General features: G+C 41.4%; 1 protein-coding gene across 1 annotated transcript in view; it reads left to right on the top strand.

The window, feature by feature from the left end:
- Positions 1-2,928: 2,928 nt before the first annotated feature.
- The window catches only part of CNTN5 (contactin 5), a 234,548-nt gene continuing 218,990 nt past the window's right edge, over positions 2,929-18,486 (top strand). Inside the window, exons 1-3 of the mRNA XM_065678713.1 lie at positions 2,929-2,996; positions 8,447-8,566; positions 13,841-14,016. Coding sequence (XP_065534785.1) covers positions 2,929-2,996; positions 8,447-8,566; positions 13,841-14,016 — 364 coding nt within the window. The remainder of the gene's footprint in view (positions 2,997-8,446; positions 8,567-13,840; positions 14,017-18,486) is intronic.

Below are 18,486 nucleotides of genomic sequence, written 5' to 3'. Positions count from 1 at the left end.
TCTTCAGTCAACTGCTAAGGGAAGTCTCATGGGAAAGTGTACTAGGCGGTAAAGGGGCTCAAGATAGTTGGTTAGCATTCAAGGACCGCTTCTTCCAAGCTCAGGATCGGAGCGTCCCAATGAGTAGGAAGTCAAGTAAGGGATCTAGGAGACCGGCGTGGTTAAACAAGGAGCTGCTGGGCAAACTCAAATGGAAAAGGAGAATCTATGGATTATGGAAGGAGGGGCTGGCCGCTTGGGAGGAATATAGGACAGTTGTTAGAGGATGTAGGGAGGCAATTAGGACAGCTAAGGCCTCCTTGGAACTCAATCTTGCTAGTCGGGTTAAAGACAATAGAAAGGGCTTCTTCAAATACATAGCAAATAAAACTAACACAAGAGGCAATATAGGCCCACTGCTGAACGAAGTGGGTACCCTGGAGACAGAGGATATAAAGAAGGCAGAGGTGCTGAATGCCTTCTTTGCCTCTGTCTTTACTCCTGCAGACTCTCGCCGAGGGCCCCGGATTTCTATAGCCCCAGAAGGAGTCAGGACAAAGGAGGAGTTTGCTTTGGTAGATGAGGATTGGGTTAGGGATCAGCTATGCAAACTGGACATCTGTAAATCGATGGGTCCGGATGGAATGCACCCACGGGTGCTGAGGGAGCTGGCGGAGGTCATTGCTAGGCCACTTTCCATCATCTTTGGTAAGTCGTGGGAAACGGGCGAAGTGCCTGAGGATTGGCGGATGGCAAAGGTCACACCAATCTATAAGAAAGGCAAGAAGGAGGACCCGGGTAATTATAGACCGGTCAGCCTTACCTCCATCCCTGGAAAGATGATGGAACAACTTATTCGTGACTCCATCACTAGGCATATCAAGGATGAGGGGGTCATTAAAAGGCCAACATGGTTTTATGAGGGGGAAGTCATGTATGACCAATCTTATAGCCTTCTATGAGGAAGTGACTAGGTGGAGGGATGATGGTAGAGCGGTAGATGTAGTTTTTCTCGATTTCAGTAAGGCATTTGATACTGTCTCCCACAGCATCCTCATAGATAAGCTAAGGAAGTGTGGGCTTGACGATCAAGTAGTGAGGTGGATCAAGAACTGGTTGAAAGGAAGAAGGCAGAGAGTTGTGGTCAATGGCGCAGAATCTAGCTGGAAGTCTGTGACTAGTGGAGTTCCTCAGGGGTCGGTGCTGGGGCCGGTGCTGTTTAATATTTTCATCAATGACCTGGATGAGGGAACTGAGTGCACCCTCAGCAAGTTTGCTGATGACACAAAACTGGGAGGAGTGGCTGACACACCAGAGGACTGTGCTGCCATTCAGCGAGACCTGGACAGGCTGGAGAGTTGGGCGGGGAGAAACTTGCTGAAATTTAACAAGGGCAAGTGTAGAGTCTTGCATCTGGGGAAGAACAACCCCATGTACCAGTACAGGTTGGGGGGTGACCTGCTGGAAAGTAGTGAAGGGGAAAGGGACCTGGGGGTCCTGGTGGATAGGAGGATGACCATGAGCCAGCAATGTGCTCTTGTGGCCAAGAAGGCAAATGGCATCTTAGGGTGCATTAGAAAGGGAGTGGTTAGTAGGTCAAGAGAGGTTCTCCTCCCCCTCTACTCAGCCTTGGTGAGGCCGCATCTGGAATATTGCGTCCAGTTCTGGGCCCCTCTGTTCAAGAAGGACAGGGAATTGCTTGAAGGAGTCCAGCGCAGAGCCACAAAGATGATTAAGGGAGTGGAACATCTCCCTTATGAGGAGAGGCTGAGGGAGCTGGGTCTCTTTAGCTTGGAGAAGAGGAGACTGAGGGGTGACCTCATCAATGTTTACAAATATGTAAAGGGTAGGTGTCAGGATGATGGAGCTAGGCTTTTTTCAGTGATATCCAGTGATAGGACAAGGGGCAATGGGTGTAAACTGGAACTTAGGAAGTTCCACGTTAACATCAGGAAGAACTTCTTTACTGTAAGAGTGACAGAGCACTGGAACAGGTTGCCCAGGGGGGTTGTGGAGTCTCCTACACTGGAGATATTCAAGGCCTGCCTGGACAAGTTCCTGTGTGATGTACTGTAGGTTACCCTGCTCTTGCAGCGGGGTTGGACTAGATGATCTTTTTAGGTCCCTTCCAACCCTTGGGATTCTGTGATTCTGTGATTCTGTCTATGCCAGAGTGAATGCCTTATCTTTAATCTCTCTCCTTTCGGCAGTCATTTAATCTCTGGCAGTGTGGTGGAGGAGAAGCGTGATCCATTGTCGTGTGCTTTCCTGGTCTGGGCCTGCATCTGCAAAAGACAGAAGAAACTGTGCGTTACCCTTTAGAGTTCCCCAAGGAGAAGCCTTGCCTAGGTTTCAGCCAGCGTGAATGACTTATCTTTGGTCTTTGTCCTTGTGGAAGGCATTTAATCTCTGGCAGTGTGGTGGAGTGTGGTGGTGGAAGAGAAATGTGATCTATTGCCGTGTTCTGTCCTGGTCTGGGCCTCCATCTGCAAAAGGCAGAAGAAGAAACTATGAGTTACCCATCCGATTTCCCGAATGAGAAGCTTTGCCGATGTCTCTCCCAGAGTGAATACCTTATCTTTGGTCTTTGTCCTTGTGGAAGGCATTTAATCTCTGGCAGAGTGGTGTAAGAGAAGACTGCTCCATTGCCGCTTCCTGTGCTTGTGTTGGCCTGTATCTGCAAAAGGCAGAAGTAGAAACTATGTGTTACCCTTTTAGAGTTCCCCAAGGAGAAGCCTTACCCAGGTCTCTGCCAGAGTGAATGACTTATCTTTGGTCTTTGTCCTTGTGGAGGTCATTTAGTCTCTGGCAGTGTGGTGGAGGAGAAGAGTGATCCATTGTGGTGTCCTGTCCTAGTCTGGGCCTGCATCTGCAAAAGACAGAAGAAACTATGCATTACCCTTTAGAGTTCCCCAAGGAGAAGCCTTGCCCAGGTTTCTGCCAGCGTGAATGACTTATCTTTGGTCTTTGTCCTTGTGGAAGGCATTTAATCTCTGGCAGTGTGGTGCAGAAGAGGAGTGCGCAGTTGTCGTTTCCTGTCCTTGTCTGGGCCTGCATCAGCAAAAGTCATAAGAAGAAACTATGTGTTACCCCTCAGAGTTCCCCAAGGTGAAGCCTTGCCCAGGTCTGTGCCTGCATGAATGACTTATCTTTGGTCTTTGTCATCGTGGAGGTCATTTAATCTCTGGCAGTGTGGTGCCGGAGAAGCGTGATCCATTGTGGTGTCTTGTCCTGGTCTGGGCCTGCATCTGCAAAAGACAGAAGAAACTATGCATTACCCTTTAGAGTTCCCCAAGGAGAAGCCCTGCCCAGGTTTCAGCCAGCGTGAATGACTTATCTTTGGTCTTTGTCCTTGTGGAAGGAATTTAATCTCTGGCAGTGTGGTGGAGGAAAAGAGCGCACAGTTGTCGTTTCCTGTCCTTGTCTTGGCCTGCATCAGCAAAAGGCAAAAGTAGAAACTATGCGTTACCCATGAGAGTTCGCCAAGCTGAAGCCTTGACCAGGTCTGTGCCTGCGTGAATGACTTATCTTTGGTCTTTGTCCTTGTGGAAGGCATTTAATCTCTGGCAGTGTGGTGGAGGAGAACAGTTCTCCATTGTTGGTTCCTGTCCTTGTCTGGGCCTGCATCTGCAAAAGGCAGAAGTAGAAACTATGTGTTACCCATCAGAGTTCCCCAAGGAGAAGCTCTGCCCAGGTCTCTGCCAGCATGAATGACTTATCTTTGGTCTTTGTCCTTGTGGAAGGCATTTAATCTCTGGCAATATAGTGGAGGAACAGAGCGCTCCATTGTCTGGTCCTGTCTTAATCTGGGCCTGCAATTGTAAAAGGGAGGACCACAAATTAAGAAGCAGTAACAGTCTCTCACATGGGTAACACCTGCTCAGGCCTCTGCCGTTCTCTATGGCTTATCTTTATTTCAGTGACTCCCAGAGAATGAAGTGACTCCCTGGCTGTGTGGATGAGGAAGTGATTGCACCATGCTGCATTGTCTGTCGTGTTTGTCGGTCCGTTCCCTGTTGGGTTTGCAGCTGGTAAAGACAGGATAAGATTGTAGACAGCAGGCACCCTGACTCACCATGGGCAGCACTGCCCAGGACTCTGTCAGCCTTGGTGACTTAACTTTGTGGCAATGTGTTTGTAGAAGAGTTTTAATATGTGGTGCGCTGCTGAGGATAGGAGTACACCATGGTTGGTCCGTTCCATATCAGGTCTTGCAGCTGAAATAGCAGATGGGCAAGCCACGGCTTCAGGCACCCTTGTTCACATGAGGAACCCCCACCCAGGGCTCTGCCAGACTCCATCACTTAACTTTGTGTCAGCATCCTTATGGAAGGTAGCAAATCTTTGCACGAGTGGCTGAGGACCAGAGCGCACCAAGGTCTGATCCTGGCCCGTTGGGTGCCTGTGGCTGCAAAAGAGAAGATAACTGCAGAGCAGCCACCACTGCCCACCACGCGCAACCCCTGCGCAGGGCCCTGCCACGCTCCAAGGCTTAACTTTGTGTCCTTGCAGCAGGAGGCGAGTGTCTGGCTGTGTGGCCGCGGTCAGGAGTGCGCCCTGTTCCGGTCCTGCCCTTGTGTGAGCTTCTGGCTCTGGAAGTGAAAGGAGGAGCAGCCACCATCTGCCACGCATGGGGCAGCCGCTGCCTCCCTGCCCGGGCCCAGCAGCCCGGCCCTCCCCTCCCTGCCTTCCTCCTGCCCTCTCACCTCAGCCCTGGCTCACATGACTGCTCCCCTCAAAGCTGGTCTGCCCCTTGTCACCGCACAGCCCTTTACGTGCCCGTCCTGGAACCTGGGCTGCCAACCCCTGTGGAATGGAATGGCCACCACCAACATTCCATTCACTGTGACACAGACACCACCAACATTCTATGAGCTATCATGGCTGCCCCATCACTGCGGCCTTCTGCTGCCATGGGGAAAAGCCTATCATTCTTTGTCCTTGTTATACTCAGTGGGATGGACAAACCCCGTAACTCAGGCCCATAAGGAAAACAGCCAGCAGATAGCCGACTGTCACTCCTCTCTGTGCTGGAACACAGCCTATTGATCTGGGCTCTCACTCTCCTGTTCCCCCTCAGTTCCCCTGCGCCTTGCTTTTCATATACCACACCCCATTGCATTTTCTTTAATCACCCTTTTAGTAAGCCTTATAATTTATAAATATATAATCTTGTCTTTTCAGCAAGTGTTTCGTTGTCTACAATATGTATTGTTTTCTTCAATTATACTGTTGCAGTCCACATGATCTATCTAAGAATTCATTTAGTCCTTTTAGCTACATACCGGTGGTCATCTCACTCATTATTATGATGCTTCTGAGTCTCTAAATAATCTGTGCAATGAAATCTCCATGTGAATTGCATATAAGCAGCTGATTGCATCTTTTCATTCTTTAGGAACAACTTGCATGCACTTAACTTTCTCAACTTTCTCTTTTATCTTTGTCTTCACTGTGCTGATTCTTAGAATCACACAATCATTGAATGGTTTCTGTTGGAAGGGACCCTAAAGATGATCTAGTTTCAATCCTCCTTCTGTGGGTAGGGACACCTTCCAATATCCAGGTTGCTTAAAGCCCTGTCCAGTCTGGCCCTGAATACTGCCAGGGATGGGGCAGCCACAGCTTCTCTGGGCAACTGTGCCTCACTACTCTCACAGAAAAGAATTTCTTCCTAATATCTAATCTAAACTTGCCCTCTTTCAGTTTACACCATCCTCCCTTGTCCTGTCACTACATGCCCTTCTAATACTTCCCTCTTTAGCTTTCTCATAGGCCCCCTTTATTTACTGGAAGGCTGCTATAAATATCCTTGGAGTCTTCTCTTGTCCAAGCTGAATAAGCCCAGTTCTCTCAGCCTGATTTCAAAGGAGAGGTGCTCCAGCCCTCTGGTCATCTTCATGACCCTCCTTTGGACTTGCTCCAAAAGATCCATGTCCTTTTTACATTGGGAGCCCCAGAGCTGGACACAGTACTCCAGATAGGGTTTCACTATAGTGGAGTAGAGGGGGAGAGTCATTCCCTCGACCCGCTGGTTATGCTTCTTTTTGATGCAGCAGAAGTAAAACCTGTTCTTCTAACTCCATATAGCACAAATATCCATTTGGGCACTACCATTAAAAATGCAAGCATCTGCCTAAAGAATTCAGGTTATTTTTCCAAAAGGAAGTGCAACACAGTATTTCAATATTACTGTAGAAAAGGTAGAAAAACTGTAGGACACGTAGAAAAAAAATAGCTGTACAGCTAGTGACAGTAGAACCTTCCTAGAATTGCATCTTTTTCTTTTCTTTCCAGCAATCATAGACTATGACTTTATAATATATCTACAGAATGACTCTGTGGGAGAAGATAAAATCTAGAGAGAAGATAGAAATCATTAATTTTCATTAATATACTCCCTAGCCATACATCTACTAATCTGCATGTGAAAACATCCAAATATAAACCTATGATTTAGTTTTTCATTCATTCATTAATTCTTGGTTTTGCTAGATTCTAGACTGATGAGAGCTCTGGTTATTTGCACCTGCATTCATTAGTATTTTCTTTTGTGCCATATAAGAAGCAAATAAACAAATTGTCAGAAACAATCTATCCAATGTTTTTGTGCCCACATTTTCCTTTCTTTTTCCTGCTGATTCCAGTGCCCCTGTGGAAGCCTCAGCTGTAGTGCTCAAAACATAGTACTGGAGCTATTTTAACTTTGATAATATAACCACATATCTGTGGTTGGGCTTTTTTAAATAAATCAGGTATTTGTCCCAGAAAATATATTTCTGCCAATATACCCAACTAGAGTAATATACCTAAACATGGAAGTAATATAAATACGCAGAACAGCAATCCGTACTTACACACAGTATTACAAAAAAGGGCTAATAAGCTTGAAAATTGCACAAAACATAAATGACCAATTGCTGCTACTCTTTCTGTCTGTATGAATTTACAGGCTAATTATTTGAATCAGTTTCAATAGAATTATATATACATGAAAATAAAGGTATTTTTAAAACCTCGTTTGAATAACATTGTAAGAAGAAAAAAAACCTAAGTGTATAATAAGTGTATAGTCCCTAAAAAGAACAGATAAATAGCATAATGGGTTTTCATGTCCTCTTTTCACTGTGTGATAATAATAGAATTGAGAAACCCAAAATTTCACAGAATTTAAAGACATGGAAATTTCTATCTCAAAATTAACATGCTATAGCCTATATCCCCCATGTTTCTCATCCTTTTTCAGACTCCAAGACCCTTTTTCCCTGTACCAAAACTCAAGACTCAAGTCATGTGCACCTTATCCTGTGCACTCAATCTTTCTGAAACTATTAGCAGTGTGAAAAAAAGTCACTGTTCCCAAAACTGTGAGCCCGTAAGATGTTTTTGAAGTTGTGTGGTGTCATTGTAACAAAGCAGTAAATAATTTTTATAAGTCTATGACCAAGCTCTAAAGTCTTCAGGTGTGACTTTCTCACTTCAAGCTGATATTGGTGGGATAAATATAACAAGAGGTTATAAACTGCTAAGTGTGTTGTGCTGCCCTCAGTGCCATTTGGAGAACTTTTATGATGTGAACATATGAAACAATAAAACTGACAGAGAAAACCCTGTTCCCATATGTTTAATTGCAAGTAGTAAAACAATGTAATTATGTCACCTCACCCAAATCATTAGGCTAGTGCTCTAAATTTGCAGTATGGGACTAAGTTATCTGAAAGTTAGGAACACGTCTAAATTGATTAAAATTTCAGTCTTCTAGTGCACAGTGAGCATTTTAGTTATTCAGACCTACATGATCAGGAATGCTAAACCTGCAGCCTTTTACTCTATGAAGGTTACACTTCTCTCTTTGCAACATGAATGAACTGAAATTGTAGATGTATTCTGTGGGTGCGTCTAGCTTTTCTTGTTCAGAAATGTGAATTCATATGAAGATATAGATACATGCCAAAATTAGAGAAGACAGTGGAAGTAAATGAAATGTCAGATATTGCTATATATTATTTAACAGTAGCCACTAGTTGCTGCCATTAATTTTACAAGTGATTTTTTCTTAGCAACTGCTTTACAGAAAGTCTTTTGTGAGATAAGCTGCTGCAAGCAGCAGGAAGATTTTTGTTTACCTTGCTTTCTATAAGCAGAGTTAACTCCTCTTGCCGGACTAATTCACTATAGCTGCTCATTAAACTGCAGGCCAAAATATGTCTGATAATGAAGCCGTTTTAAGGCATGATGAATATTTAAACAATGGTATATATTTTATTGTTGACTTAGTAATATTTCTTCCTTATATATTTTTTTTCTTTTAACTATTGCTTTTTAATATAGCATCTGAAATAATCTGATATGAACCTCTGGAAAACAAACATAATTTTTCATACTTTAATCTCGTTTTATAAAAGCTGTAATGCATTTACATTTTTTCAGACTTCCTAAACTGTAGCACTTCTATTTCCACAGAAAGTGTTGATTATGGGCCAGTGTTTGTACAAGAGCCAGGTGACGTGATTTTTCCAACTGATTCTGAGGAAAAGAAAGTATTTCTGAATTGTCAAGCTCGTGGAAATCCTACTCCCACATACAGGTACTTGTTTTAGAATTATTTTTTGTTAGTTTTCAGAATATTAGCCTCTGCAATCCCACTCTGAGGTTCAATGTGCTTTGGAGAAAAACATAACAGAAACTGTTCTGTGACACAAATGGCTTTCCTAATTAAATGCTTTTTCTGATTCTGAATAAGAAAGAAGTGGTAGTGAATAAAAGCAAAGCAGTATGTGAAGTTACAAATTATGTTCTCTGTCATCATATCTATCTGTGTGGAAGGACTCCTTTTGTCCATTTTTTTACTTGTGTCTGTTACAACCAACAAGACCAAAAACTTCAATTGATTTTTTTTTTCTGAACATTTTTAAAGATATAAAATACTGCCCCATTTTATGAGGAGAGCAGTAAAGAACAGGTACATTAAATGACATAACTATGAAATACAGGATACCATGGCTGAGCCAAATCTGGTGTATTTTCACCCACAAGTCCACAATTTTAAATGTGCATGGCCAGCAGGTTGAAGGAGGTGATCCTGCCCCTCTACTCTGCTCTTGTGAGACCTCACCTGGAGTATTGTGTGCAGTTCTGGTGTCCTCAACATAAAAAGGACATGGAACTGTTGGAACAAGTCCAGAGGAGGGCCACGAGGATGATCAGGGGACTGGAGCACCTCCCGTATGAAGACAGGCTGAGGAAGTTGGGGCTGTTCAGCCTGGAGAAGAGAAGGCTGAGTGGAGACCTCATAGCAGCCTTCCAGTATCTGAAGGGGGCCTATAGGGGTGCTGGGGAGGGTCTCTTTGTCAGGGACTGTAGTGATAGGACAAGGGGTAATGGGTTAAAACTTAAACAGGGGAAGTTTAGATTGGGTATAAGGAGGAAGTCTTTTACTGTAAGGGTGGTGAGGCACTGGAATGGGTTTCCCAGGGAAGCTGTGAATGCTCCATCCCTGGCGGTGTTCAAGGGGGGTTTGAACAGAGCCTTGGGTGACATGGTTTAGTGTGAGATGTCCCTGCCCATGGCAGGGGGGTTGGAACTATATGATCTTAAGGTCCTTTCCAACCATAACTATTCTATGATTCTATGATTAAATGGATGTGATTCATGGCAAACCTCTTCAAGTGGTGCAGGCATAACTAAAACATGTAACATGGGATTAGCAAAGAGCAACCAGAAATTTTTCAAACTGAAATTACATGCACTCCCCACCTTGTAGGATAGAAGCAATGTTGTATTCTTCCTTATTTACATTCCTTGTGAAATTTCTATTATATATTTATTGCTTGTTGATTAAAAAAAAAATCTCTATTATTTTCACACACTGTTAAAGTTTTATCAGTCCATTAAAAATAACACAACCATGGGGGAAAGTCATAAATTCCCACCAAAAGAGGGAAACCCTATGTTCAGCCCTCCCAGACAACCTTATTCTTGTGGAGATTTTCTTTGGAGAGCCTATGTCTTCTCCTTTCTTTCTTGGTTCAACTGTTTTTTTTTCATTTTCCCAATGGAATGCAGTCAACAAATAAAGACTTTCAGTGTATTTTAAAGGGCAGCTACAAAGAGACTGTCTTTCCACAAGAGGCCACATGGAGAAGGCAAGAGAGGTTTCATCTCAAGAAAGAATTTTTTACTGTGAGAACACTCATTCAGTGGAACAACTTCCTCAGGGACTTGACAGAGTCACTGGGCGTTTTGAAGATGTAATTGAACAAAGTGCTAGATAATCTCATCTGGTCTCCCTTTCCCATGAAATGTTGGCCCAAATGATCTTTTGAGGTCCCTTTCAACCTGGGCTGTTTTATGACTTGGTGATATCCATTCCTTCAGTTCTCCAGAGATCCATTGGTGTCAGCTGCCTTACAAACAAAATTTCCTGACTGCTGTTCATGCAAGGAAAGCTTTGACCCAAAAGGCCTAATTCTAACAGCACTGTTTAACTTCTCTTCCTTAAGTTGCTGTCACTTGTCTGTACAGCATATGCAGTACACACTACCATTCAGGAGAAGGGAAAAGAGAGATAAATTACTTCGTGAGGAATTTACTATTCTCAGGCAGGTACAGAGGGAATTTAGCCTCAAAAAAGTCTATAGATAGGCAAAGGTTTGTTGTATGTCTCTGCCTAACCTTTGGCATGTGAGATAGTGAAAAGAAGGGATATTTTCATATCACCCAAGACTCTGTTATCTACAAGCAGAGGACAATAGAGATTTATTTCTATGGGCTATGAGGTCCATGCTGCTAAGAATTATTTTCAGAAAAAAAAAAACAACAAACCAATCAAAGCACAGTACAACCTTTTTTTTTTTTTTAAGCTACATTAATAGAATGTATAAAGCACTCAAAAATTCCAAAATTAAATTGTTTTTGTCTTTGTAATTAATTTCCTTAGTATGTGTAACTTGTGAAACCAGCTTACAAATTCTTTTTTTTTTTGCTAGGATATTACATCATTTTAACAGAGTGGTGAATGCTCACATCATTTAAGATTTTCTTCTTCCTTGGAAACAGTTTTTTTCATCCTGGTCAAGTTCTATTCTAAAATATATAAAAAAAACCTACATAATTTCTTGAATTTCATTCATTAAAGTATCAAGATGCATTAACTTAGGGAATAACTCCCTGAAATAAACTGATTCCATTTGCTCAGCATTTCTGCAAATCATACTTTAGTATTAGAAGTCAGGAACTGTACAATGAAGAGCATAACTGAGACTTTTGATGAGGAATACAGACATTCACAAGCTTCCTGTGGGATCTCAGGAGTGTTGCTGAGTTAAAGGCAGGTGCAGAATTCCCTGAGATGCTGCTTCACTACACTGCTTTCACTGCCTGTGAAACACCATGTTTCCTATTTTATGTATAATGTATACATGTATATATAACACATATAAGCTGATTAGAATTTTTGTCAGCATCATTTCCTCATAAAAAAGACAGTTGAAAAATATTTTTAGATTACTTTCTGTCTGCCTAAGCCAAAATGAAGTATTTTGAAATGTTATCTGTCACTTGCCTTCAAGAAAAAATGTAGCTGCTTTTCCGTATCATCTTGTTACCTTTTAAGTATTGTATTTGGGATTCTGCCCTCCCAGATCAGTCAGGGTGCATAGAAGAAAACATGTCACACAATTCAGTGTTGCTGTTTCTCTTACATGCTTAGATTATATGCAAGGAATACAATCACCCATGATAGACCCCAAGATACATAGGCAGGCAGTCATCAAGATCCAGAGTTTTGGAGTATCGTTACAATAATGTATTTTTACATTGAATTTAACTGAAAACAAAAATACTGAAGAAAGCTAATTAAAGGAATTGAATTTTGTGTCAGTCCCTATCTGGAAATGCCAGACTGTAATTTTTACTTTTTCCTTATCTAAATCTCCCATCATTTTTGGATCAATTGATTATGCATTTTTATTTCATATATATATATATGTAAAAGTTAAATTTCTTTGTTTCATTCAAAATCTTAACTCATTAATAAATTGTTCAAGATGAAAAGTTCCTTATATGGATATATGAATCTCTTTAACAATGTAGTAAATCCTACAGACATTTCCCTAATATCTGTTACAATGTAAAGTCAACAGTGTTTTGTTTCTTACATTAAATGAAACAATGGTCCTTTGTGATTAAAAGTCCAATCATAAGAAAAAGGACAAATAATAGTTCCATAGTTTGTTTTAATTCTGACAATTCCAACCTTTGGATTAAGAAGAATTCAGAGCTGCTTTAGCTGAGTTCTTCTGTCTATACCTCACTCACCATGAATGTTAACGAGGTAGGTTGAACTGATAATCATTTTACTTCATTAGTGTTGCCTCTGGAGTCTAGATGTTGCAAAGTTCTTCCCTTTGCTGAACTCTGGCAAAGTGCCTGTCAATTTCTGGAGGCAGTTTTGAAGCTGCAGAGTAACTGCAAACTAGCAATGAAGGAAATACCTGTGTACCACAATTGCTGTGCTGTACCTGTTTACATTGCTTATCTCTTCTTTGCATTCTTTTAACAGCTTCATGTTCTATACAGTTTGACATGAAAGCCAATCTAAAAAGTGTTCTTAGGTGGATTATTATGCTTTATTTGAGATATTGCACCCCTCCCCAAAGGTTATTGCAGAGTACTGGAGTCTATTAACCTACCACACAAAATCTTTTTTCTTGCAGCCAGTGGACTATAGCAGGGTTTGTTATTTCAGTCTTTGGAGATGAATGAGAGGGGTAAGGCTTTTTGGCAGAGAATATCCAGGGGAAAAAAAAAGCAACCAAAACCCCAAAGGCACTCACACACCAGCAAAATTATAAGACTGTTAGGTCTCCATTTCTGAAACCTCAGAAAAAGAAGTGTGCATTCGAGAATTATTTGGTGCTTTGGCACAGATGTGATACATTCTAGTATGTTTCTTAAAGCCTGGCTTTTTCAACCATATGTTTGCTCCCATCACTGTCACTATTGTTTAGGCTTCTCATTTCACTCCCAAACACCTCTCAAACTTAGTATTTCTGCCAGCTCCTCATCTGATCTTAGTTTCCATTTACCTGGTAGCTGCCAGGCATTACCCTTGACCAACCACCAGCAAATTCCAGTCTCACGTGTCCCAGTCTTCTGAATTTTGTGTATGCTTATTCCATCTGATATTATTTTGCCTTTGTCCGTTACCAATTTCCTTTGTTTCACAGCAGCCTGTGTACATAAATCTGCCTCCGTGCTCTTCATAGTCCTTGTTCTTCTCCTTTCTGTATTTAAATCAGGCTTTTTAATTTCTTGAGCCTAGAAGAGCAAATGCTGGAAGACTGGAAAAGAAGGGTTCTTTGCTTTCATACAGTGCAGACAGCTCTGTTAACTCTAAACTCATCTGGACCTAAGGCTTTAATGTTAGAATATAAATTGAAACATTGATTATCATAAGCACAGTAGAAGTCCTACTTTTGACATAAAGGATGCATTTGCTATACGGGTTTCAAGTCTGAAGCCTTTGTGGATGATAGCATCTTCAGGAGGGCGGGGAAAGAAAAAGAAGAGGTTACTAATTTGATTCGGCACAGGCAAAACAAAGTATACACTTTCCTTTCAGGGCCAGAAGATCCACTTTTACTTGTGGGTTGGGGTTTTTTTTCAGAAAAACTTCTGTCAGGCATATTTTGTGGAATGTCTCCATCCAAAGCTCTGCCAAAGAAATGGGTTCCTTCCCAGGATATCTTTAAGTAGCTGCCATCCTTATAACAACTGGGGCTGTCAGGTTTTGTCTACTAAGCTGGATGCCTTCCTTTGGCCATAAATTACTTAAGTAATTTCTCTTTTTTTTCCTAAGATGGCTTCGAAATGGAACTGAAATTGACATTGAAAGTGATTATCGCTACAGTTTAATAGAAGGAAGTCTGATGATCAATAACCCCAGTGAAATGAAGGATTCTGGACAGTATCAGTGTTTAACCACCAACATGTTTGGCAGTATTTTAAGCAGAGAAGCTGTTCTACAGTTTGCATGTGAGTAACAGTTTTTTTAACATGGATAAATCAGATCTTTACATTGCTTGATAAGGGTCTAAATTGTAATTTGAATACATTACAGAAGTGACACTGTCCACTGACTTTGTTGGGCTAGGATATCTAAATTAGAAATAAAATGCTTCGTGGGAAAGGCTGCTTTTCTGTGTCCTTCTTACTTTTAAAATAGAACAGTATCAGGGAAAATAACTCAAATAAATGATCTCAAATGTTATCCTTTGATGAACACCACTCTGGTAAGATATCTTTCACTCACTTGTTTCCTGAAATGTTTATCGTTTTGCCACAGTATCTGAGCAGGAGAAAGAAATGTAAACTTAGACACAGAGTGGGATAAACTGCATCTGTTTCTGTAGGATAGTCTGCAACTTTAACTATGAGCATAGTTTTGTATGCATATATGTATATAAATGTGCATGTTTTATGACCATGTTTATGCAGACATATCATGCATACATTTCATTATGAGACTGAGATTTATTTTTTTTTAGTTAATGGAAACTAGACATGTCATATCAATGCCTTTGAAATAATTTACTGCAGCATATCTTACAGCAGCTATCAACAATTCATGATCCCAAGTAAATGGTATGGTCTGTCTGTAGCATGCTCTTTTTCAAACATATTATAAAGAAAAACTTGCCAGAATATCAGATATTCTAACCCTGACTTACTTCCAGCACTTTACAAGAAGGCAGCTAACACCGTTTTAGTGCTTTACATAGGCAAAACCCACCATGAGGTGTTTTGGAGAGATGCAAAATAAATTCCAGCCTAATTTCTTGATTCCCGGTGAAAATAGGACATTACCAAGGAAAATGAGGCAGATCTCCATATAATTACAACTGGAAAACAGTGGGGTTAAGGAAAAGTTGCCTACCTGCATTTCTACTAACACACATGGAGGGATGGATAATTCAACAGAGGTAGTGTGGGGTCTGAGATTCTCCACTAATTTACCCCTTCCCACTAAAATCAGACCTCTCAAAGCTATAGCTTTAGTGTTACCTGATGCAGATCCTGTCAAGAGATTTGTTAGCAAGAACACGGAACTAATGGCCCACTTCTGAGCTGGGAGCATGACTGACATTTCTCTAAGTTACTTCATGCCAGGGTAGTATATTTAAAACCTCTAACATCACAACAGTGGTCTCATCACAGCATTATTGAACCTCAGCCTTACAGAATCCCAAGGGTTGGAAGGGACCTAAAAAGATCATCTAGTCCAACCCCCCTGCAAGAGCAGGGTAACCTACAGTACATCACACAGGAACTTGTCCAGGCGGGCCTTGAATATCTCCAGTGTAGGAGACTCCACAACCCCCCTGGGCAACCTGTTCCAGTGCTCTGTCACTCTTACAGTAAAGAAGTTCTTCCTGATGTTAACGTGGAACTTCCTATGTTCCTTAGTTGTAGCTCTGAGAAAATTTTGCTACATTTTATCTTTTAGACAAGAAAACTATGGTAAAACAAGTCACTTGTTTAGAGGACCTGACAACTGGTAGATACAGATAGTTCCAGGGCTCTGAATCTCAAATTTCTGTTCCCATTTCAGGAGCATGGCTAGCAGGTGGCCATTTGACCTTCAGCTGAAAAATAAAAAAAAATACAGAGAAAATAAGAGCTTGAGTTCAAACAGCTGAAGGTTTATTAGTTTCAGTAGCACTTACTAGATCATGCCACCCAAGGCTCTGTCCAGCCAGGGGTAGAGCATTTACCACTTCTTTGGGCAACCTGTTCCAGTGCCTCACTACCCTCACAGTAAAGAACTTCTTCCTCATATCTAACCTGAACTTCTCCTGTTTAAGTTTGAACCCATTACCCTTTGTCCTATTGCTACAGTCCCTGGTGAAGAAGAGTTTGTTTTTATTGGATTTTTAAATTATTGTTAGCCTGCACAGCTGCTTTTGCAGGTATCAAAGTTTTTACATTATAATGGCTTGAATGTGATTTCTCTTCATTAAAGTATTTATTTGGAAATTGTAATGAAAGCTTCTCAGGAAGGTTAATGGAGGAATGCTAGCTGAAAACCTTGAGGTGTAGCTAACAATGACACAAAACTTGTGAGAAGAGACGCTTGTATCGCAGAAATGTCAGATCCAAAGTAAATTTGAAATAAAGATTTTCATTATGATTTCAGCTTTAAAATACATTGAGTTTGACCAGAAAGTTCAGATAAATTTTCTTGAAGAAAAGAATGTAATACCTTCATCCTGTTATCTTGGGTGATATAAAGTTTACAGTGGTTCCCAAAGTGCTAATACTCTTTTATTTCCTTTAGGAAACTAAAATGTGCTTTTCTGATGCTTAAAGGGAATATTTACTCTACAGCATGAAAGATGTTTTTATGTTTTAAAACACAATGGTTTTGATACCTCTTCTTATTTAGGAAAACTTTTGTAGTGTGATCATAATCTTTCTGAAATAAATGAGGAAAAAATGAGGAAATTTTCCATATTAAGATATTTTAACATATACACACATATATACACATGCACATATACATACATCTCATTTATTAATAACTCTTTTCTCTTTTTCTTACATTGAAATGCATTAATTGCCTGAAATCAACCTTGGATGATGCAGTATGCAATTAAATGGTCTTTAGATCAGACTACATTTATTCAGTAATTAGCATTGAGCTCTAAAGCATTCTGTAGGTAGGTAGAGATGCACTAGACAAAAATTAGCTTACATTAACCTGAAATACAATAAATTTTTAAATGTCATGGCTGTGAAGAAATACTGTAAGGTAAAACTTTAGTATAGTTCAAGTAGGACATTTTACAGCATTCATAGAATCATGGAATCTTAGAATCAAAGAATGTTTTTGGTTAGAAGGGATATTAAAGATCATCTAGTTCCAAAACCTCTGCCATGGGTAGGGACACCTTCCACTAGACCAGGTTGCTCAGTGCCCTGGCCAACCTGGCCCTGAACACTGCCAGTGGTGGGGCAGCCACAGCTTCTCTGGGCAACCTGTGCCAGTGTCTTACCACCCTCATAGTGAAGTATTGCTTGTTAACAGCAGGCTTGCATGTTAACATGTCTCCGGTTATTTTCACTAAGACAGAAAGTAAAACACTGAAAAATATTTTTGTAAGTAAAGATCCTAACCTTAAAGTAGTTAAAATAGTTGGTGCCCTGCAATTTTGCTGGGCTCTAATGGCTTGAAGGGTAATTTATAATCCCAAGGATAAACCAAGGCATTTCTGATTCTGAGAACAAAGCTACGCATAATAGCATTCAGTTTCCCTTTTTTCACTGAAAGCCACAGATTCCAGAAACTAAGAAACTTACTACTTTCACAGAAAAGCTTAAAAAATTAAGTTCCTGAACTTGCTTGAATGCTTTTTACTGCTGTGGAAAATAGCTACATCTTTACAGCTTGAAGAGTTGTTCTTCTAATTAAAGATAGAAATGGCATACAGCAAGAAAGGAAACAACAGGGACCATTACAGAATCACAGAATCACAGAATCCCAAGGGTTGGAAGGGACCTAAAAAGATCATCTAGTCCAACCCCCCTGCAAGAGCAGGGTAACCTACAGTACATCACACAGGAACTTGTCCAGGCGGGCCTTGAATATCTCCAGTGTAGGAGACTCCACAACCCCCCTGGGCAACCTGTTCCAGTGCTCTGTCACTCTTACAGTAAAGAAGTTCTTCCTGATGTTAACATGGAACTTCCTATGCTCTAGTTTACACCCATTGCCCCTTGTCCTATCACTGGATATCACTGAAAAAAGCCTAGCTCCATCATTCTGACACCTACCCTTTACATATTTGTAAACATTGATGAGGTCACCCCTCAGTCTCCTCTTCTCCAAGCTAAAGAGACCCAGCTCCCTCAGCCTCTCCTCATAAGGGAGATGTTCCACTCCCTTAATCATCTTTGTGGCTCTGCGCTGGACTCCTTCAAGCAATTCCCTGTCCTTCTTGAACAGAGGGGCCCAGAACTGGACGCAATATTCCAGATGCGGCCTCACCAAGGCTGAGTAGAGGGGGAGGAGAACCTCTCTTGACCTACTAACCACTCCCTTTCTAATGCACCCTAAGATGCCATTTGCCTTCTTGGCCACAAGAGCACATTGCTGGCTCATGGTCATCCTCCTATCCACCAGGACCCCCAGGTCCCTTTCCCCTTCACTACTTTCCAGCAGGTCAACCCCCAACCTGTACTGGTACATGGGGTTGTTCTTCCCCAGATGCAAGACTCTACACTTGCCCTTGTTAAATTTCATCAAGTTTCTCCCCGCCCAACTCTCCAGCCTGTCCAGGTCTCGCTGAATGGCAGCACAGTCCTCTGGTGTGTCAGCCACTCCTCCCAGTTTTGTGTCATCAGCAAACTTGCTGAGGGTGCACTCAGTTCCCTCATCCAGGTCATTGATGAAAATATTAAACAGCACCGGTCCCAGCACCGACCCCTGAGGAACTCCACTAGTCA

The sequence above is a fragment of the Lathamus discolor genome, chromosome 4, assembly GCF_037157495.1.
Source record: "Lathamus discolor isolate bLatDis1 chromosome 4, bLatDis1.hap1, whole genome shotgun sequence".
NCBI lineage: Eukaryota > Metazoa > Chordata > Aves > Psittaciformes > Psittacidae > Lathamus > Lathamus discolor.
Note: the sequence above shows the minus strand (reverse complement) of the source record. Positions and strands in the feature narration are given on the sequence as shown.